We start from the raw sequence: 23177 nt of genomic DNA on the forward strand, positions 1-23177 counted from the left end.
TGCTCCCAGGATGGGGCACTCGGCACTCAGCCCGTCTCACCGTCACTGGCGTGTGTCACGAGGTCGCCACCACCCGTCCTGGGACGCTCTTCACCGCCTCCACCAGGCTGCTCAGTGATGCCCAGATAGCATTTACCTTTCCGTGGAGGGACAGCACGCTCACACGTGCTCACACACCCGCATGCACACGCAGGGGAGAAGCACTTCTCCACGGTGGACCCTGAGCCGGGTTCCAGAGCCTCCGTGGGGCGGTGCTCATTCAGACCATTAACTAGGGATGCGGCACCCTCACCCGCACCCCGACACCCTGATGACAGCTTCGGCCGCAAACCCAGGCTCCTCTGGCCGGACCGCAGCTGCGTTAAGTGCCAGGTCCCACGGCGTCAGTCAACTGCCCAGGACAGCTCCACGGCCAGCAGTGTTTACCAGGCGACATCGAGTAACTGTTCCCATCTTGTAAATGTCTTCTCAGAATAAAAGTTATAGACACATTTCAACTAAGAGAGGTGGACGTGATGTCCAGCTGGCTTCTAAATCTGGAACAGTCTACCGTCACAAAGCCAGGCCCAGGACCCTGACCCCGTCTGCCCCTCCCAGCCACCCTGTGCTCGCTCCCAGCCCCGTCCTGCTCTCCGGTCATCGCCACGTGGACGGCCTCTCACCCCGCAAGCTGAGGACAGCGGTCACTTTCCTGTTCTCTGCCTCCCTCGGCATCCAGCACAGATCGGGGAGGCTTCGCTCGACGCCCGCTCACTGGTGGGCATCACCTGCAGCCAGCAGCCCCTAGGGCACCAGGTCCCCAGCCCTGGGCGGCGGCCGAGATGCTGCCGGAGCTGGAATCAGGCCCCGCGGCTGGAGGCGCAGGCTTCCTGCTCAGACCAGGCAGGGCTGGGAGGTCATTTGTGAGCCCAGGCTGGCAGCTCGAGTGTTCTCGTTCTCCAGAGCTCTACGGTACAGCGTGCACAGTCAGGAAGTTCGCAGCTGACGTGTCGCCTGAAGGGGGGGCTTGGAAGGTGCGTTACTAAGTGTGCGGACTTCCTCCAGAACGAATGGGACGCGCCCACCGTGGACCAGGTGCCCCCGCACCCCACCTAAGGCCCGTCTGTCCTTTCAGACCTGAGACACGCTCCGTCTGCTCTGCCCCCAATCAACATCAGGGCGAGATCGGGAAAGAACTGTGCCAACAAAAACACAGACTCCAGCAAGCGTCTTCCCCCTCCCCACCCCGTAGTTACCGTGGATTCCGTAACGATCTTTAACGCTTCGGCTGAAAGTTGGAATTTGAGACCCAGGGCAGAGTGCGTCTGACACACAACCCCTGCGAGACCCCAGCTCTCACAGGAGGGCTCCGGTCCAGCTCCAAGCCCCCTGGCAGGGGCGCCATCCGTAAGACAAATAAAACAGTAAACACCTGGACTCCTGCGGTGGACGACTCACCAGACAACTGTGCCTCAAGGGTCCCCAAAGTCAGAGACGCCTCACAGCTCATGGTTCAGCTCGGCCTCTGTGAGCGAAGGTGGCCTGGAGCGGCCCCACCTGTGTGCACCGGCTTTTCAGTTTCACGTTTCATATTCAGACGATTAAAAATAGCCAAGTCAGGTGGAAATAAACCGCCCGCCTCTTCACAGCAGCCTGGGCCTGACGTGGCCTAAGAGCATTAGCAGCTGTTTTCTGTGAGAGACTTTTGTCACCTTCCTAGTTTTCTTCTTGCGCAAAAGATACTGAATCCTCATCACCTGTCATCACCACCATCGTCACCTTGGTCCACATCTTCCGACTCAACACTCCCTGTGCCCCGCGCTCTTCCGGACGCCGGAAATCAAGAGTGATGGTTTTCGCGAGAGTTCTAAACGCTTCCCCCAACCAGCTCCTCTCATATCGATACCTTAGATTCACGTGTCAGTTAGCTTTTATTGAGCACTGAGAGGTCCCTGCTGGTGCGGTGTGTTCATTCTACCGACCTGGCGGTTCAGGAAACTTCCTCGCCTTCCAGGAGGACACGCCGGGTAAGAAACAAGCCGAGTTCTGAACCCAGGTCTGTCTCAGCCCCTGATGTGAAAGTCCCTCCAGGTGTGAAGGGTAATTCCAGGGCACCGGAAAGGGTTCTCGGCAGGGGCCCACGCTGGGCGGGCGGAGGGTGTAGGGTCCAGGCTGGCGGACAGATGGGATGCTTTGGAGAATAAAGCAGGTGGAGGGCTTTCAGGGTGTGGGCCGCGGTCTGCACAAAGGTTCCGAGACAGAAGCACACAAGGGAGAGTCCGGGGTCGATGCGGACCAGCCAGGAGCACAAAAGGTATTCACAGCTCCCCATTCTGCGGCCGCTGCCTCATTAAGGCGAAGGGCAGGGCCGAGACGGGGCGGAGAGTAGGAAGCAGCTGCCTCTGCGTCTCAGAAACAAACGCACACCATTCTGGGGCCCAGTTGCTCGACGTGAGGCCGCTGTGAATGGCGATCCTGCAGTACGACGCACAGAGCTCTGAAGACCTGGGTCTGGGGGCTGCACCGCTGATGAGCTGGGTGACTGTGGGCAAGTCACTTTCGGTCTGTTTTATCTCAGTTTTCCCGGCTGTGAAATGAGGGCTCTGACCTCTAAGGCCCGCAAAATCTGTCACCTACCACCAAGAGGGGACAGGTGCCGAACGTCCATAGCAAGTCCGAGTCGGCGACGGCCCTCGAGTAAAACCGGCGAGGGGGGTGTCCTGGTGCTCAGGAGGAGGGGCTGGGAGAGGATCCAGGAGCAAGTGGACGCTCGGGACACTGCTGGCGGGGGGACAAGAGCCATTTGTCGCGTGCAGGGCACCAGCTCTGCTTTGCTGCCTCTCTTGGAGTTGAGGTGAAATCTGTAGACCCAAGACGTGCCTGGGAAACCCACCTCTAGAAGCAGGGGCTACAGGAGCGGGTGGTGGAGAGCAGGCAGAATTAAAACGCACCATTTGGGGCTTCCCTGGTGGCGCAGTGGTTGAGACTCCGCCTGCCGATGCAGGGGACGCGGGTTCGTGCCCCGGTCCGGGAGGATCCCACATGCCACGGAGCGGCTGGGCCCGTGAGCCATGGCCACTGAGCCTGCGCGTCCGGAGCCTGTGCTCCGCAACGGGAGAGGCCACAACAGTGAGAGGCCCACGTACCGCAAAAAAAAAAAAAAAGAAAAAACGCACCATTTCACAGTTATTGTCCGGGAAACCCGAGGTCCAAGGTCAGAAAAGAGGCAGTTCAAAAGCAACCGACCAAAGAATCTGAGATCTTTTTCCCCCTAATTTTCTCCCTCACGTTTCGATTTCAAATCTGTGGTCACTGAACTCAGTATTTTTCTTCTTGAAGGTGGGGGAGGAAAGGGAGGCCAGGGTGGGGAAGATAAGCCTGAAACAGGTGAACCGGCTGTAACCTCCCTGCCAACTGATGACTGTTTTACAAACAAATCTGCATTTGATTTCCTCCCACTCAAGACCCTCTTGGGTTCTAGTTAAAGTGTGTGTTGCGCTGGCTTATGAAAGATGTAATTTAAAAAATATTCCTTTGTTGGTTATTCTTCTGCTTCACTGTCTTTAGAAAAAAATGATAAAATGCTTACCTATAGAGCAAATCCAAAATCTTAAACTTTAATTGGATGATTTGCATCTAGTTACATATTGACACTAACACCCTGTGCGTGCTAATAATCCCGCACCTGTCACACAAACTCTTCTAGCTGATTTGCGATTACACATCGCAAAGTCAATCCAAGTTGAAACCTGTGCTTCGCGTCCCTAACCCTCAAACACCCTAGAGAACTGTGCGTTTTAAAGCATCTGGACTTACTTCCTGATATAATCATCTGTGAATCTTCCTTCTCCTACTCTCCAAATAATCACAAACACAGACACATACAAACATACCCAGACACCTAATTTTGCTGGTTGCATTACCTTTTACATTCAAAAATCTTAAGAGAATACTTTTTCACAACTGTCACCTCCCTAATTGGAAATCACCTTTATGAAAATCTTGCCCTTGCTAATAAGGAAATAACCTACCAAGATTCCATTTTTAATCATCAGCAAGTCTTCCAAAGCAGAAAACCCCAGTGGAGACCTTAAATATTTTGAGCAACAAAGTTTAAGAACAGTTCATCAGGTGGAGAAGAGAAACACGGTTACGTAGCTTCTCTAATGTCACAGACGCCGTTACCGTGATGTTCCCGAAAAAGAGATTGACCGCTGTACAGACCCACGTGCGGCACAGACAAACCCTGCCTGGTTCCTGAAATTCCCTCTATTCCATTTGTCCGTGACCCTCTCAGATCTGGGCTCAAGCTTCCCCATCGCCTCTCTCTCCTCAACACAGGCTTCAGCTCCAAGAAGACGTCGGTTTGTTGCCCAGCCTTCTGGCTTCGCTCCATCCTCTCCCAGGCACCCCTGCCTCCATTTCTCTCCGTCTGAGTCCCTCGCTCACCTTCTCTGGGAAGCCCTCCCTGACCACCCCAGGCTCGCTGGGGCCCATCCTCTGGGGCCCACAGAGCTGCTTGTCTCAAGCACACGCCTAACCCAGTGTGAACCGGTCCTGCCTGTAAACTCCAACAGGAAATAAAGTTCTCTTCTGCCCCTATTGTTTCACAAACTGTGACTCTATCATTGGAAGAAATAAATTCTGCAAGAGAACTTTCTGGAAGAGTTCTAAGTTCAGCCACGCAGCCTCCCCAAGGCTCTCTGAGGTGTTCATTCCTCAAGGGTTACCCGCACGCCAACAGGGATGCAGACACAGATGCAGGCTCTGGGGGCCACACCCAGGCCGGGGCAGCTGCCGGCCAGGGGTGGGGAGAAGGGAGGGGCAGTCACGGGGCTGAGGCACAGAGACTCCAAACCAAAGGGGCCTTGGGAGAAAGTGACGCTGATGTCCAGTCTATCCCTGGGTGGGAGAGACGGCCTGCATCGGGGGCTCATGCTGGAGTTGTCCTCCCCCCGCCAGGTCCCTAAATGTTCTTCCTCTGACGCCCGGAAACTGCTGTCACCGCCCGAGGCTCCTGGGCCGGGCTGTGCACTCGCTCTTTCTGAAGCTTGCCTTCCTCGAAATCCGCGACTCCTGTTGCCTCTGAAGGTCCGAGCCGTCATTCCTCCTCTGACCACCTTCTGTAATCTCTTAGCCTCTCTTATGCCAGGTGCGTGCTGTGCTAGGGGCTGGGCTTGGCCATTCTTGACAGGCTAGTGCATTTCACTGCAGGTGATGCCACGCGGCACAGAGACGTCCCCTGGTACCCAGCAAGTCCGCCTGAGAGTGGATGGCGCCCATCGGGGGTGCGTGAGAGTGGAGTGCCCTTGGGCCAGCCTCCGGGAGCAGGCACCGGGCAGGTCTGTGGGCTGCTGCTGCCAGCGGCCTGCCCCGGGCCGTGGTCTGCAGACGCCGCCTGCAGAGAGCTGGGCTCTGGTTGAAGAGGCCTCTGGGGAGCTGCCCTCACCTCTTCCTGGGGACAAACGCCGTCCCGGGGGAAACGGGTGAGCAGAAGCTAAAGAAGTTGGGAGACAAGCCCTCAGAAGGGGAGACGGGTGTTCCGGGCCTGTTAAACTTCGCGGAGAACCGTCTTGCCCACTTACAGTGACCCTCGGTCTCTGATTACCTGCCTTCTAGAATTCCTTCCCCACCCTCCTACCATTTTGGTCTAAATCCCCGTTTAATCCATCTTTCACACTTCCCTTTACTGTTTCAGGCTTCTCCTCCCAACGCCCACCTTTCAGGATGGCATAGCATCCTCTGCGAGAATCCGACGGCAGCAGGTCTCCAGGGACACCTGGCTGCACACAGGCTACCTCCCCCCACAAGGGATGCCCAGGCTGCGCCCCTCGACTGGGCAGGGGCGACACTCGTACTAGGGCAGGCCTGGGGGGCGGGGAGCGGGGGCTCCTTCTGACTGAGGGTGGCCTAGACCCAAATTCGCACCCCGGGTCCACCTTCCCCTCCAGACAGTGGACTGATGACTTGACTCATCTCTGGTCCTGGACAGACGGGGGAGAAGTGCTCCACAGAGTCCCTGGAACGCTGTCTCCACACCTGGCCTTCCCCACGATGACTGGATTTCCTAGAACAGTCCAGATCTCCAGGTTTCTCTCCGGTTTTCCCTAGAGGTACACTGCTTTCGCTGCAGACTGTATGTGCCAAGTTTTCGTTTAGAAAACGCGCCTGCGTCTCTGGACCAGGGCCTGATGGAGAGAAAGCAGCCCGTGCAAAGGCGAGGAGGTCATAAGTGCACACTTGGGCTGGGAGGGCTGGGCCCAGAGCCGAGCAGCTGAGACGACAATCCCACACCCACCGACAGGCACTCCTGAGCACCACTGTCACCACGAACAGAGGCCCCTTAAAACAGAAATCAGACGTGAGATGCACTGGCCCCTCCGCGACCTTCTCTGACCCTCAAGAGCCCAGAGAAGAGTACAAAGCTCCTTCCTTCCCCTCTTGTGGTGAGGAGAGCTGGGCTCAGAGGAGGGCTCGGCCCAAGTTCCAGCCGATGTCACAGGGTGGGAAGCACGGGCTTGAACGAACTTAAATATTGGGAGAGACAGAAATTTAAGAAATGGCAAGTGTAGCAAAAGGGAAAGAGACTAGGAAGAGCCGTCCCGCACCGTCCCTGCAGCCCCGCCCAGCCTTCCTGCCTCCAGGCCCCGCTCCACCTGAGCTCATCCTCCTGCCTGGCGTGCCCCCCAGGCACCCGGGGGGCCAACTTTGCAGGCCCCCCATGCCTTCTCCACCCGCCGGCGGGCTTTGCACTCCTCCCCGTGACCCTGCAGTGTTTGATGCCCACGCCGTGCCAACTGCCTCCTGGTCACTCTGGGACGTGCTGCTTACCAGGGCTTCACGTGGGTTTAAAGCAAATGAAATCATCAGCGGAGCGGACAAACGCTACCGACTCTTCCTAAGTCTCCCTCCACGAGGAGGAAGGCGGTGACGGGGCCATCAGATCCGGGGCCCGGGGAGGGGTCACGGCCTACCCCGTGCCACTCCTCCACGTGTACAATGAGCCCTGCTTGCCCGGAGCGGCCATGCGGTGTGGACCAGTGGCCAGAGGCGGCTTTCGAAGCACCTCCGTGGGCATCGCTTGGAGGGAGCCTGTGGCTGGGGGCGGAGGGCAGGGACTCTCAGGGGGTCTTCCCGGGCCCAGGGCACCATCTGGGCTGCTCCTCTGGCTTCTGCAAGGTGGAGGGGTGCTCTGATTCTGACAGCGAGTGGGTAAGGCAGACTAGAACCTTCCCCGTATTGAAGTCGATTAAAAGGATGCACCTCCCCTCGTCACCCCCCAAACTGTCCCCCACCTAGCAGCCGGTGAGAACCAGACCTCCCTCTCGGACACACTTTCTCCCCTTGGCTGTGACAGAACAAAACGGGAGGACCTGGGAAAGGTCGCCGGACACACACGAGGGAAGATAAGCCCCCCCGGCTGCCCCCGCTTCCCAGACGTAACTTCCCGGCCAGCCTTGAGAAACACTTATTTGAGTAAAATCCAGATCTGCTGGCACAACAGGAAAATGAAAACAGACCAGAATAAGTAACGCGGGATCCAGAAGAAGCCGCAGAATCCAGGCCTCAGAAATCTTCGTATTAGAGGCTCCAGTCTTTTATTTTCAACGTATCTCACCGAGGGGTCTGTTACTTTCAATTAAGTCTGATCTAATTATCAATGTCTGATCAGGGAAGTGGCTGCTATATTAGGACGGCAACATGTTTTCTTTACGTGTTTAGATATTTCTTTGGCCATCTTTCCAGACTTCAGCCTCTCCTAGAAGATCTGTTTCCAAATCTCAGGAGCTATTTTTGAGAACAGAAACCAGAGAACGAGCATGGAGTCGCTGCTTTTGGAAACCGCGTGTTTGAAAATTCAAGATGTATGAGCAAAACATGCTACACATTCCGGTCTTCCAGAAACACGTTCCGACCCAGAGTAGAAAGGGATCTGGAAGGTTTGACTGAGTTTGCAGAACAGCTTGTTGGCCCTGGTACTGACCCCCTGACACTGAACACACAGACAAAAAGCAGGTCCCGGAAACGCTCAAGGCGGACAGGTCCCTTTGCTCTCATCACCCCAAAAGTGAGCAAGTTTTCCTTGGGTTCTCACAAGGCTGCCTTGACGAGCATGGCGTGACTTAAAGTACAGGGGAGCCCGGGCCTGTCTGGGGGTTGCGGAGGCAGGAAGGCCCCGGGCCTCGTCTTCAGCAGCCGGGCTTCTACCTGACAATACACCCCCTTGCAAAACCGATCAGAATTGGGAAAGTTTCGAGTGAGTTCTGCCTGTGGACGTTGGTACTGCCAGCTACTTCTGCAAAGGCAAAACCTGAAAGATTCCAGTTGTCAGGCTCGACTAGGTTATCACAGAAAGAAATGTTCTTTAATAGCATTTCAGGGCACCCTTCCATTTTTGAAGCAGATTTTGCTTATTGGAAATTTGCACGCAAAAGTATTTTGACCTGAGAATTTAAACATCAAGCCAAGCCAAGGTACCGTAAGATGCACGGCTGACTGAAATGGGAAGGGCTGTGGTAGAAACTGGCGGTGGATCAAGTATACCCCAGGAAGTCACTGTTTTCCACCTCAACCGGGAAACGTTTCTGTGCCGAGTGCTACACCAAGCAGGGGGAGAGTCACCTAGGAGGGCCCCTGAATCAAAGGCCAGGAGAACAGCCGACTTGGGACCTGCCCTCTCTTCGACAGCCCGGCTCTCCTTGCTCTCAGGCACGAGCGAGGACGGGGGCCTCTGGGCTCCCGGGTGCGTCGGCCCAAGTCGGGGTGAGGGGACCATGGCCGTCGCTTCCCAAAGAGTCTGGAGCTAGCGGGGCTGGGCCCCGGGCGGCTCTCTACAGGGCGCCTCCCGACCGCTTCCTCTCCTCTGGGTCCGGTTCCAAAGGCCCCCAGATTCCCAGGGAGCCTGTGGGCATTGGGAGACAAACCATCAAAAGAGGCCTCGCCGGCAATTCCGCAGGAGCCTGTGCCCTCACGTGGGGAAGGGGAGTGGCTGCTGCTCTGGGAGGATCAAAGCCTCAGAGACACGGACTCAACATTCAAAGAGACTCAGGGAGAGAAAGGCGGGGACGCCTTCTAATCATCTAACAGCTTGTTTCTGCCCAGTTTTACCCAATCCCCATGCACAGAAGTAGGACAGCGACGTGACAGAACACAGAATGTGCTGGTAGCCTCGCCTCACAAGCCCACCGGATGCCCTTGGGGAGCGCGTGTGTGTAAATACACACTCACGTGTGCGTACAACATACGTGTCACGTGACATGCCAATTGGGGGAAAACAGGAATAAAAGTAAAGAAATCGGCTTTTTAGGTCAGGAAATACAGACTTAATCCGAATACATTATGTTGCTCTACGTAGAGGACAAAAATAACATTTACTGAAACAAAGGGGAAAAGTTTGGCAGCGGAATTCCATTAAAACATGACCTTTAAAGATGGATTTCAGTTCTTCTACAAGTTAACATACCCAAATCTTTCAAGTTTGAGCAAATTAAACTTTGATAGATTACCTGGTGAAATTGATACCTTGTTAAGTGTTAAAATAAGAGTTTATAAAAAAAAAGTTTATTAAGAAAGATGTGATTTTCCAATAGGTAAAGCAAACAAAAATATCACACACTTACGCGTGTAAACTAACTAAGAACCTTTAACACGCTGACTCTGTCTATGAGATAGTTCTATTTTAAGGGAGAAGAGAAAAAAAAATGTTTAAACGTGTTTGCATTCGAAGCTAATAATGCAAACTACTCACTGTTTGGAAACAATTTATGAAAAGCCCACTGATTTTTCAGGAACCCTCCACGAGTCCGCTGGAACCTCAAACCCCAAGCCACGGATTACGCGCATGCAGGGGCATGGCATGGACCACCGGGGACCACAGGGGATGGATATTGGAAGACGCAGACCAGAGCTTTACGAAGGGCCAACCACACGAGGGCCTTCCCACTAGAAGAATCTGGCAACACCACCACTGCTGTGCAGTTCCATTAGGACACGTGGCCTCTCTGGCTCTCTGGGAAGAAGGAATCACACACCCAGTCCCTCCTCCAGACCACCAGCCCCGAGCCTCCCCTCCCCTCTCTCCCAAGGCCTGTGCCCTGCATCCTTCCTGCACGGGAACACTCAGGTCCTTCGTTTAAAGGGTGACCTCATATGCTAGTATCGGTAAAACCTACGACACTGCCACCTACTACTCCACCTTTCCTAGGCCACTCACTTACTTCTATACTTACACAATACTCTTTTTCTCCTTCAGAAACTTTATAAAGTGAATTGAATATTTCCATCATGTCCCCATGAAATAAAGCATAATAGTAAATTGTTCAATTTTCCTTGTAACTCCGCGATGAGAATTACACTGAGGTTATCCAGAACCTCACCTGTATTGTAGAATTAGCAAAGTGCAGAAGAAGTTCAATGATTTGAAAACGAAGCGTGGAAGCAACAAGATACTGTCCTAAAATTACTGTTTTGTGCTTGAAATACTTTAAAAAACTTTTCAGACAGGTTTTTTAAACTTGAAGGGGGTCTCCATGGCAGTTACAGGAAAACCTAAGAAAGCATGGATACATGAATGAACGAATACCTGCTTCGTTTACAAATGTACAATCTTCTACGCGTAACTACGCTCTTACAAGTCCTTAATCCATGACTCAGCTAAATGGAGAGCTAAAAATCATGGCATCCTTATCCCCTGATTTGTTCTGCTAAAAACAAATCAAAACAACACAACAGCCTAGTGCCAGCATGTTCTCACCAGTAAACAGGCCACTTTGAGGGGGCAAACCTCCACATTTAATCAAAGTAGTTCCCACAAGGGTGCCCTGTAGTTATTTCAAAACTAAGCCCACCAGAAAATCTTTATAATAATTTCATTTCCAAATTTTCCTAGATCCTATTTTTAAAGGAAAAGTTTTTTTCTGTGTTCTCCCCCCTACCTTTTTTATTACTATTATTAATCTGGATTGAAGAAAAGCACACATTTCATTTATTGTCTGGATTACAGATTCTTATTAAACAAACCAGAGCTCATTATAAAATCAATATCAACTTAACCACCATGCCCCCAGGAGGAACCACATAAAGGTCACTCCAAGAAATTCAAACAATTTTCCTGCTGGAAGGGCATGGTTTTAATTACAGATACTATTAATTAGAGCTGTCACCGGGAAGCTTTTTTTTCTGTTAATTATCACAAACTCAGTCCTAAGTGTGCGTCTGCAACCTGCACTTTTGTCAGGATTAGTCACTTCTGCATGCAAGTCCAACCTTTCCATTCTATCAATATTTTATATTCAAATTTCAAAGCATATCAAAGGATGCCGTGCCTTCTGCAAACCTCCGCCCGTAGGATCTGCCGTCTCTCACACACCTAACAGAGCTAGTGTGACAATTTATTTATGTCCCGCACAGGCCTGGCCCAGAAGAGACCCAAACGCCTACACTGGTTCTGCTCAATAGAATTTCTGGGTACATTCTTACTAGTTTGTGTGACATTTTCCCCCAGGCTTCTTCTTCAAATGTGCTTTTTCTTTTGCTTTGAGGCAAAGCTAGCCCCTGAAATGCCATCTCCCACACATCTGAAGTTGCTGTTTCTTTATAAGAAAAGATCGTACTGACCAGGCTTCTGACCCCCTCCAGAAAACCAGAGGTTTTCTTCATTCAAGAACACCACCGAGAGTTTTGAAGTAGGGAAAATAGTACTTTCTGGTCTCTCTTAAGCAGAGCGATTTTATCAGTTCATCCCAGCACCTTATGTGAGACAGGGTCAGGGTGGCTCTCAGACAAGCTCCTGGGGGTGGGGTGGGGGCGGTGTTCTAGACAGAGCTTGAGCAGCTCCCCAGCAGTGCAACTGTGATGACAGAATTATAACATTTATAGCCGTGACTGTAAAACAGGATGCATTATTTACACGACATATTCCATATCACAATCACGTGACTTCAGAAAACAAAGACTCTACTCCAATGGGAGAAAATCTTTTACAAAATGTATCTATTGAACATCAGAAAACGATGATTACGTAAATTACCTTCCCAAATGGGAAAATATACTTGGAGTTGCGTTATATTTTACGTTAGAAGAAATCAAATGCCCCGACTGGTATATATTCTGGGCTTGCATGAAGATGTGTTTTCATTACAGAACATTATTAAATCTGGAGTGTGTGCTCCGGAACTCCCAAACATTCTGTGAATATTTTTTTACGTCCAGTTTCGTCTGAACCTCCTCCCCTCAGTCTCATTGGTTCCAATTTTTTTCCAGGTGTGTCTGGACTGTTTCTGCATCGCCAGTGCATGGCTCCACCACTGCTCTCCCGAAGACATCCTTGGTTCACTTTCCATCTATCAGCCTTAGATGCCACTTTATCCAAGTAACAGCGAAGGTGGCAACAGATCAGGTCAGAGGATCTTTTCACGTAAGATCCTGAGGAAGTCCATGATTTAAGAGACATCTTCATACATCTACACAACCAATTTATCTTGCAACTCTGGCATTTTTTATTAATAGTGGCCAAACTAAGGAAGATAACAGATAATACATAATTCATGTATTATACTTCTTTCACATTTCTAATTAGCAGCCCGCTTTCACAGCTAACATGAGACCATCCCAGAACAGCGTAAGATTAATTTAGAGCAGGAAAACTAGGGTTTCAAGGTATTTACATGAATGCTAATGAGAAGTTTCAAATCGTCATCACACAAGAACCCAAACTATGAATAAATGAACAACTGCTGGGAATGGGGGAGGGGCCAAAGACGACTTAAACAATCCGTCCATTCCAGTGGTGAATGGAACCGAAACAGCACTTAGAAAAGTCTCTTTTTACCTGGTAGGCGCTGGTGGCATCGGGGTCCGGGTCGCCCCCAGGTCCCGAGAGCTTCTCCTTCAGCCTGTACCGAGAGCTGTGTCGTAGGCAGTAGATGACGCCGGACGCCAGCAGGACCGCCACGATGGCGACGATGCAGACCAGAGTGAGCACGATGAACTTGGTCGAGTCCTCTCGTTCTGCCTGGTGAGGCAGAAGCTTGGGTTTGCTTTTCTGCAGAATAGGAGAGGGGGCAGGTTACTACCCAGTGAATCCTGAGTCCTGAAAACCATCCCTTCCAAACGCAACCTAAAACGTAAAGCTCTGGGCTGGCACTGAGACGACAGGAGGGCGTCCAGGAAAGCAGCCCTCGGACCAGAAGCTGCAGTCATTGCAACACAGCGCGCCACAGACGGCAATGTTTTCACAAGGAAAGTCATCAGAGGCGTCACTTGTTTTTTTTCTCTTAACGGCCGCCGTTTTTCAAACTTAACGGTATAAAGTATTTGGCAGCTAATTCACTGCCTTAAGTAAAATAAAGCCTTCGTCCCTTCTAAAGAGGTACGCGGGGAGAGGATGCTTCACAGACGGTGGGGCTGGGGTGGATGGGCCGGATGGGGGTGCCTAGCTCCTGCTGTGCGTAAGGGTACCAGCAGAAGTCCAACCACTGAGCCTGCTTCTGTGAAGCGTCAGGCTAATATTCTTGGATACATTGCAGGGAGTTGCCATCCCGGAAGCCCCTCCACTCGCCTTCCAAGGCACGTCCCACTCGTCCCCTCGTCCAGACCTCGGACCTGGGCCGCGTCTACACCCCGCACAGACCCCGCACTTCGCACCTCGGCACTTTTCCTTGAAAGGAGCTTTGAGACAGGGCGCACTATGGTCCAGGAGTTCACTTCTCGGCGGGTGAAAGGTAAGGGAGCCCAGGTCCGTCGGATTCTCCTGCTTCGGGGGGCGGGGTGGGGGTGGGTAAGAACATCCTTTCGGCGCGTTGCACGAGTCTCCATGCACAGAAAGTTGCACAGTGCGCGGCCTCATTAGCTTCATTATAAGGAATATCAGCGACAATTAAAACGCCAGTGGACGATGGAGACTCGGCCAGCACACCCTTCCGCAATTACTCGGGGAATGAATAGAAATGCACGCCCCCGCCCCAGTCCTGGTTGCTACAAGATGAGGACAATTAGCAAACTCCTTTCCACCACCTAATTTCGCGTGGTAACAAAATGGATTTTTCCCCATGAATGCCTGGCCGGCCTATTCATTATCTCTCTTCTATTAGTAATTTTCTGCTCCGTATTCAGCCTCCCAACTCTTCATTTCCTCCTGTCTCCGAGTGTACACAGGGCCTCTTATGTCAGGCCGGGCCATTTTTATCTTGTAATCATAAAGGCCACCAAAGCAATTATCGCCGGTCCTGACTGGAAAAGCTGGTCATTAATTAGCTTCCTTTTGCCTTCGGTGCCGCGGATTAGCTGGTGCCGGGACTGGGTTAATGGAAACGCGGGTGAAATGAGAAAAGACGCCGGATTTTCTTGCCTGGATGCGAGGCTCCGAGGAGGACAGCAGGTCCGCCAGCGGCGGGAGGGATGGAGGCGCGGGGACGCTAGGGGGAGACGCGGAGGGGGGGGGGGGGTCGGGGGAGGGAGCCGGGACGCCCGGGCGGTGGGGCGAGCGGGGCGCGGGGGCCCCCCGGCCAGTGCGGCCGGTGCGCGCGGCCCTCGGCCTGGAGGGAGCGGCGGGCGGAAGACCCCTCCCTATCCTCTCTCACCCCTCCCCTCGCCCCTCCCTCCCCGGCCCAGAAAGAAGTCACCCGGAGGGCTGCCGGCTGCCAGCGCCGCAGGTCCCGCTTCCCCCCGGCACCGTGTCCCCGCCCCGCGCGGCGACAGGCCGAACCGCAGAAATAAACCGGAGGGACCCGGCCGCGGTGCCGGAGACGCGGGCGGACCGGGAGGGGGCCCGACACCCCCGTGCCCGGCTCCTCGGCCCCCGCGCGGTGCCGCTGGTTCACGCACGTCCTCCCGCGGCCGGTTCAAGGGGAGCGCGCCCCTCTCCAAGCCCTCCGCCCCGGGACGCTCCCCTGAGAGGCCGGCGAGGCTCCGGCCGCCCGGGTTCCCACCCCGCCGACGCGCCCCTCCCCCCACTAGTGCTCCTCCGCTCCCGGGAGAGGCCGGCTCCGAGCCTCCGCAGACGAGCGGGGACAACAAAGGAGGGCGCGCGGCCGGCGGAGGGGGCGTCCCGCTAGACCCCGCTCGGCGCCCCCAGCCGTCACTGCATCCCCCACTCCGCCCCGGCGCAGGCGACCGGCGGCCACCGCCCCGCCCCCCCCCCCCCGGGGAGCCAGTCCAGGCGTCGGGGGGACCCCGCGCGCCCACGTGGCTGACCGCGCCCGGGTACGGGGACTTCCCGAACCCTCCTGCCCCGCGACGTGAAGCGCACACGCGCGCGGTGACCAGCCTGGCTCCGAGGGGACGCGCAGCGCCTCGGTGGGTGGCCACCACCTCAGTGCGCAACCGACGGGCGGTCGCCAGCGCGCGGAGGACTGAGGACCTGAGCAGGGTCCGGCCCAGGCGCGGGGTCTCGCTGGGTAAGGGGCACAAGCGTAGCCCGGTTGTCGCTCGGGTCCAGGTGGGAGGCCGTGAACGCGCAGGGGCCCTCTAAGGAGGCCGGCAGCGGCGCCTGCACTTTACCCTGGCCCGGGTCTGGGGCGGCAGGAGAGACCCCGGCGGGGCGCTCCCCCGGGAGGGAGGCCGGGCAGCCCTAAGTGTCGCCGCACGGCCGGCTCGGTCCTTTTTGCCGGAAACCGACGGTCACCGTGACCCGTAGGCTGCGCTCGGCCGGGGAAGCGGAAAGGGGCCTGCCCGGTCTCCCCTCACGCAGCGCTTGGAGTTTACTCAGAGGTCAAAGAAAAATGTCAAGGAGAGTGACTGCCCGGGTCCCTCCTCCCTGGGCCCCCGCTCTGTCTCCGGCCAGCTGCGCAGCCCCCGCTGGGTCCCAGGTGCTCCCGGGGAAGAGGACGGGACTCCACGCCCACTGAGTCCCACTTTCTACGGTCCCGTCCAGCTCCCCGCCGCCTGGGCCGGAGCTGCCCCGCAGGGAAGGGGTGGCAGTGGTCCTCCCGCATCCAGGAGAGGGGTCTGGTGAGGCCGGGGAGGGCGAGCACCGGGTCAAGGAGGGGCCTCGACAGCGGGCGCGGTCGGGGAGGAGGGATCTGACCAGGAGAGGAAGGAAGCCTGTTGGGGACAGAGAGGGATGCGCCGGTTTGGGCCACTGTGACGCTGCGGCCGCAGGATCTTAGGGCCCGGCTGGGAATCCTGCCTCTCGCTGGCCCCTGGGCACCTCGGTTGGAGCCCGAAAAGTCGCTCTTCCTTGGGGCGCCCTCAATGACTCCAACGTCCTACCTAGTGCTGTCGGGAGGGTCACGCGGGGAGGAAAAACTCTTGGCTGCAAGTCAGGACTGAGGAATCCCGGAAGAAATAAAAATTTACACTTTGTTTTAAAAATTAAAGAGCGTGAACTCCGTCCTCGGCACAGTGATTGAGTTTAAGTAACTATGATTATTGTATAGCCTTTCTTTATTGTAGAGTTAAAAAAAATCTTAAGGGACCCCTGCTAACCAGGAGATTTAAGAGAAAGCAATGGGTACCTTTGCTTACAAGTGAGTCTGACCCTCTGTCCTGCCCAGGAGTGACCTGGGTCCCTGCTCCCCCAGGCCGAGGGGCTGTAACTACAGGTGCTTTCCTGCAGTCTTGTCCTGGCGCTGAGCCCTGCCGAGAGCCCTCCACTAATTAGAGGCATCTTGTCAGTCTTGACTTGAAATTGAAAAGAAAATAATGTTTAAATATTTATGACTTTGACATTTACAGTCAGGCCGCCTCCTTCTGTACAGTGGCAGCTCCCACCCCCTGGAAAGTTTGGAGCAGGGGAGGGGTGAGGGGGAAGGTGGAGGAAGCAGCCGTCCCAAGCAGCCTGGTCACACAGGGAGCACGGGGTGTCTGTGTACCCCAGGGTGCAGGCGACACATATACAAGCACTTAATACTAAGTTGCAGAAGCAGGAAAAGTATGATTTTTTATAAGAATCAGGAAGAGTAAGTCAACTTTATATCAGGTTAGATGCATCGAGAGTAAACGGAAGCACATTGCGTATTTCTTCCACTCAACCATCTCCACCTGCAGCTCCTTGAACTCAGAATATAAAATATTGCAAAAGCTGTGATTTGAAATGCATATGTGACCACAGAGGCAATCAGTGGAATTGCTCTTAGAATCTGCAGACATTGTCCTGACCTATTTAAACTATTTTGATCTGTGCTTATAAGTGAAGGTGCCTGGGGCTTCCTTTATCTTCTTTGCCATTTATGGCAAAATGCCTTCAAAACTTTTTTTTTAAGCTGTCCACGTGGTAAGCCTAAAATAAAAGAAGAAAGAAGAAAAAAGAACATTGTATACCCAAACTTGATTGTGAGGTAGCCACACCAATATATAACTTTATGGTAAAAAATATTTGTTGATGGGTAGAAAAGTGTAGCATTTTCCCAAGGCTGTGCTACGCAACCAGTTAGCAATTCATTATCGAAATCGCTGGCTTCAATTTTAAAACACACTTGTACCCAAAAACTTACGGGCACAGGCATGCAGCAATTTCATTGATACTAAACTCCTGATATTGTTTTCATTTGCATCATTTCTAAAGAATTTGATTTGCAAACCCAGCCGTATCCCGTGTTCCTCTGCACTTTTATGTTACTATAATTGTAAAGATCTTTTTCTCTGTAATATTTAGAAATTAATTTTAGAGACTACTAATGCATGGTTAAAAACAAGTCTGTCTTTGGTTTCCCAGATGAACCATCTTAGAATTATTTGGAAATTTCATGCTAAGTTTACTAAGATATATTTTACTAAGATATAGTAACTATCACTTTAAAGCCGATCAAAATTTTTAACAGCTTTCAGGCCACAGGAATGACCAAACTTAAAAATATTGGGGGGGGGGCGGTGTCTTAAAATATTTTAAAAGTATTTTTTTAAAGCTGTTAACTGAACTATTTTTAATTTGGAACTGGCCACAGAATTCTAATAAATGAGAGAAGTCAGGCGGAAATAATCATGTATTAATTCTCTGCATTACAAAATCCTTTCAGAAGCTATTATCAGAGCAAGAGGCATTGCGGTCTGAATTCGGGGTGGGAGGAATCCTTTGTGCAGCCGAAGGCTATTGTTCGTTGTGCAGATGAAATTGTACTTGCAAATCTGCCATTCAAGTAGCCAAAAAAAAAAAAAAAAAAAGCTTATACGGGCGAAAGAAAACCATCTCCAAGAAACAATTATTCTTAAATATAAACCTCAATGAAAATAAAGTGGGGATACGCTGTTTTAAAATCGTCTATTTATGAGGTATGGTTCAGGCATAGGCATAAAAGTAAATACACGGAAGATTATAAATTGTTTGCATCTTTAAGCACTCCTAGGAGATCGGTTTTGGGGAAATACTCTGTTTTCAGGTGTCAGGGAAGATTTACGATATTTATGTTTAAAGTGGGAAAAACACCCCCGTGTGAACTAATTTTTAGCAGAGCTTGATAAACAGCAAATTGTCTCGCGGGAAACAGAGGGCGACCCTCCGAGAAGGGACCGACGTGGCCCGGCCAGGGAGAAAGCCGGCCCCGGCCACCTCTCAGGCTCCGTCGGCATGTTTATCGCATCCAAACTCAAACCCGACCAATAAGCTTGAAGCGCGGCCGGGGGCCCGCGCTGCAGAAGCGTACAGTCGGTCCGCGGCCTGCCCAGGCCCGGGCGCGCGCCCCCGGGGTCAGGCGTCCCCTGGGTCCCCCGTGCTCTGGAAGGAGTTTTCCCTCCGCAAGAGTCAAGCCCTTCTCAGCACTGGGGTTTCTGCTTCTCTCCTTCGCGGAGGCTTAGAAGCCGCCTCTGGGAGGCTCGCCTGGCGTCGCGGGTCAGGACCCTGCCGCGGCGCCGCTCAGAGCGCGGGTCCCGGGGGCGCACGGCCGTTTTCGGCCCCTCCCCCTCGACAGGCCCCGGCTTTCTCACTTCTCGTTCCCAGTCCCTCCCGCCTTTCTCCTGTAGGCGATCCGCACCGAGGTGGGAAAGATCGGACCGCAGCGCCGGACACAAAGGGTCGAGGGTTCCTGGGAGCCGCGGTATTCACAGCGCGGAGGGGGTCCCCAGGCGGACCCAGCCCGCTTCCCGCGGGGACAGTGCGGGGGGCCCAGCCCCTCCGGCCACAAAGCGCGCCGGCCGCGGGGCAAGGATCAGTGTGCCCAACGACGCCCGCCCACCCCGGGCCCCGCGGAGCCGCACAGGTCCCCTGCCTCACCTCGCCGCCCGTCTCGGGAGCCAAGCGGGGTGTGCTTAGCTGCGTGCGGGCGGCCCCTCCGAGGCTGCTAAAGAGAGGGGAGCTTCCGTGTCCCTCCTGCGCGCAAACCTTCACCGCCTCGCACTTTCGTTCGCATTCATCCAGAGAAGGCCGGTTTGCCGAAGACCACTGGGCCCCGCAGCGCCCTTGACCCCAGGCGGGGAGGCTCCCCGGTGCCGACCAGGGGCCGCTGTCTGCGGACTTAGCGGGGCCACTGGACCCCAGAGCAGGAGGACGCGGGGGCAGGGGCCGGGCCGGGGAGCTGGGCGGTTGGCGGGGGCACCGTGCCCGCTGCGGCCGATGGCTCCTGGCCACCCTCCGGCTGTGCGTTTGGGGGTGCAGCAGGCACTGGTGACTGTGACAGACACCCCCAGCCGTCCAGCGTGGAGCGACCTCTGAGCACTGATGACACAAAAGGGCGGGAGTCCGGCTCCGGCTCCACAGGGTCTCTTCTGCTGAGGTTTCAACCCCTAGTTCGGGGTCTGCCCGACGGCCCCGACCGAGACCGAGGCTTCTGTAAGACCCCGAGGCAAGTCCCACTTCAGAACCACACAGGCAGTCAATAAATAAAGTCCCTCCTTCAAACAGCTCCGCGTCAGAAGTTTCTCTGGCAAGCGCGCGGCCGCCCCACCGGGGAGGGCGCCGAGACAGCGCAGGTTCCTTTTGGGGGAGGGGAGGTGGCCGCTCGGAGGCGTTCTCCACCCGACCGGGGAGATCAGAGAACCCTGCACTCCCACACACGGCCCCACCTGCCCCTGGCACTCTCCTCCCTGGGTGCCCATCCAGCGTCCTCTAACTGGGACGCCTCGACAGCACAGAGGCGCGCTCCGGCCCCGATAAGGAGGGCGAAGAGCGCCCCAAAACGGGCTGCGAGGAAAATGCTCCCACGTTGGTTCCCTTCCACGCCGGCTGCTCATCCCGTCCTTCATCTTTTCCCACAACCCTCCCCATCTGCGACCCCCGCCCCCGCCCCCGCCCCCGCCCTCTTGCTGGTCCGAACCGCCCGCCCGGAGTGGATGGCGATGCGGAGTCCGAGAGGCAGTGGCCCCAGCCCAGCCCCGGTGGTCTTCGCGGGGAGCTCTGGGGTGGGACTGCCACCGACCGGGTCACCACGGGATGTCCACCCCTGACCCACTTGGGGAATGACCTCAGACGCAGACCTCCCCGGCCAAACAGAGCACTTGACAGGCAGCCTGCTGCGAGTCAGTTAGCCCCAGGACTGGGCTCTCCGACGCCCAGGTCGCCCATCCGAGCCCCTCACCCCGCCCCCGCCCCCGCCCCCCGCCCCGCGCGCACCCTCCACCCTTACCAGGCTGCGGTTCCTCGCCGCGCCACCTACATGCCTTGGCGATGCCCTCGGTGGGTCTCTCCCGCTCCCTCCGGCCCCCAACCCGGCCCCTGTCCCTTCTACGGCCCCACCAGTGCCCACGCCCCGGCCCCGCGCCCCTGGTTACCTGCAGCGGGGCGGGCGCCGGGCGCCCAAGCCGGAGGAGAGGAGGACGTGTGCCCGGCCGAACGGCCTCGGGGCGCGGCGGCCGCGGGCAGCGGCGGCGCCATCACCGCCGTCAGCCTTTTTCCCTGGGCCGGAGCCACAGACGAGCGGGGCCATCCTGCTTCTGACCACAAACTTCTCCGGCAGCCGGCGGAGACAAAGGTGCCGCGCGCCGCAGCTCCACGGGCCGTGGCGGCGGCCGCACCAGCTCGGAGCCCGCAGCTCTGCTCCGCCGCTCGGCCGGGCTCTGTGCGCTCCGCCGGGGCCCGGCCCCAGGGCAAGGCGCTCGGGTCAGGGCGCGGAGAGGGTGGGCGCGGGGCCGGGCGCGGGACGGTCCCCGCAGGGCCACCGGCCGCGCGCGCAGCTCCATCCTGCGCGGCCGCCGCGCCCCGCCTTATATCCGGCCCGGCGCGCACCCGGCCGGCGGCGGCGCGGCTCGCGGCCCAGCCACCGGTTGCTATAGCGATGTCCCCCCCGCACACACACAAGTTGCTGACAGCAATTGGCTAAGGGGCCGCGGCTCTCCAAACACCCTCTCCCGCCCGAGACTATGAATGGACATCGGCTTTGTCAGTCATTTGTACAGCGCGGCAGCCCGGGCCTTCGCCTTTTCTTTCTTTTCAGCCTTTCTCCCTTTCATCGTTCGAGTCGCACTTCAGACTGGGCAAGTTCAGGGTAGCACCCGGGGGAGAGGGGACACGGCAAGAAATGTCAACCTGCACGGCCCTGCTGTGACCTCTGCTATGGGAGGGGTGGCGTGGAAACTCTTTGCAAGAGAAAAACTCAGGATACATCCTTCTTCCGAGTTAGTTTTGACACTTTTGCCCTGGGGGCCTTTTGCTCCCTTTCCAAATTGAAGCTGGCCAATGACGCCGGGCAAATCAGCGAGTAAACGCCCCCGCCCCCCGCCCCTTACAGGAATCCCGCTCGAGTGTTTAGGTCTCGAAGGCGCTTACGAAGACGCAGGAACTACTGAGAACTTTGCCGCCATTTGGTCCAGGCGAAATGCGGGCCGCCAGCCCAAAACGTCGGGACGGGATGGCGGGGAAAGGAAGGAATCGAGCTGCGTCCTCGTTTCCCCAGGTCAAAGGCCCGGCCTGGCCCACTGCCCCGCAGAAGGGGCGGAGCGAGGTCGCAGGCCGCGCTCTCAGTCGCTCGCTCCTCCCGAAGCTCCCCGACCCCGGGCGCGGGCCCAGGGCGCGACTCTGAGTCGGGCCGGCGGCGCCCGAGGCCAAGCAGGGGCCTGGGGGGCCACCAGACCGGCTGGGCCTGGTGAGCGGCCCCCCGCGGACTCGCGGCCGCTCCCCCGCCCTTTCACCCCCACTCTCCCCGCTCCCCGCTCTGGACCCCTGGTCGCAGCCACAGGTCGGGGCACCCCCGGTGCGCGGCGCCCCCCGCCGAGCAGCCTAGCGCGAGAGCTGAAACCCAACATCTGTGCGTACAATGCGCTCTCGAGGCCCACAGCTGCAGGCACAAGGGGAAGAAAGAAAGGAGTGGGGGGGAGATCTTGTCACATGCAGATGACAGTCTGTGGAGGGCTCTTTAGTTTCTCCTTTTCTGGAAACCCGGGCGCCCTCCTCCCAGTGCCCCTCTCCCACCGCCTCCCCATTGTTCCCGCGCTCGGGACAGCTGGAGGCGGCGGCCCCTCCTCGCCCGACGCCCCTTCTGCCCACACCCGGCGGCCCCGGGGCCCGGGAGAGCCGCGGCCCCCGCCCCCAGCCCGGTCGGCCCCGCGGGCGAGCTCGCACCGCTTCCGCCCTCCCTTGCCCCGGGCGCTGCCCCCAGACCTGCCCCGCGCCGAGGGTCCCCGCCGTCGCGCTCCCCTCGCGGAAACAGAAGTGCCTAACCGCCCGGCCCGCCCTCCCCGGGCCAGGGCTCCGGGCACGAGTGCCTGCGAAGTGCTTGCCTCTGTCTAAAGTGTCCGAAGGACTCGCTGCCTCTGACCGAAGGCCTAAGCTGAGATCTACTTGCATTTGCTATTTCTAGGGGCCGGGAGTCGAGCGCTTCCGAGAACCCGGGCTCGGTAGGCCTGAACGGCCCGAGCTCGCGGGGGCTGGAGGCCTGCTGGCCGCTTCGCCGGGCTTCGAGAAGCTCGAGGGGGAACTCAGTTCCGGGGCGGCCAAAGGGGCACCGCGGCTCCACTCCAGCGACCCACCAGGGCGCACACCGCCCGCGGACAGCCGGCAGGCCACGAAGGGGGAGCCACCCCTGCTCTCGCGTCCCCACGCCGGGTCAGGGCCTACAGACCCCCTGTCCTCTGTCCACCCGCCGGGCCTCCCGCGAGCCGCCGGATCGCTCCCATCCCCGGAGCCCACGCCCCGCGCCACCTGGGGACCAAGACCCGACTGGCTGTTCCTCCCTGCTGCCCTCCGGGGGGCCCGGGTCGGCCCGGTACCTCCTGGAAAGAGGAGGGGGAAGGGGAGGAGGCGGGAGGGGCCCCGTAGAGCCCCGGCCGGGGGAGGGGGTAGGACTGCGGACAGAGGGGCCGGCAGGGAGGGGAGGCCTGCGGGAGGGACCTGCCGC

At 56.6% G+C, this 23177-nt stretch overlaps 1 protein-coding gene across 1 annotated transcript in view; it reads right to left on the reverse strand.

Annotated features, from left to right (window-relative positions):
* The window catches only part of PTPRN2 (protein tyrosine phosphatase receptor type N2), a 523279-nt gene that overhangs the window by 97087 nt on the left and 403015 nt on the right, over positions 1-23177 (reverse strand). Inside the window, exon 14 of the mRNA XM_065883635.1 lies at positions 12809-13021. Coding sequence (XP_065739707.1) covers positions 12809-13021 — 213 coding nt within the window. The remainder of the gene's footprint in view (positions 1-12808; positions 13022-23177) is intronic.

The sequence above is a fragment of the Phocoena phocoena genome, chromosome 9, assembly GCF_963924675.1.
Source record: "Phocoena phocoena chromosome 9, mPhoPho1.1, whole genome shotgun sequence".
In the NCBI taxonomy this organism is placed as follows: domain Eukaryota; kingdom Metazoa; phylum Chordata; class Mammalia; order Artiodactyla; family Phocoenidae; genus Phocoena; species Phocoena phocoena.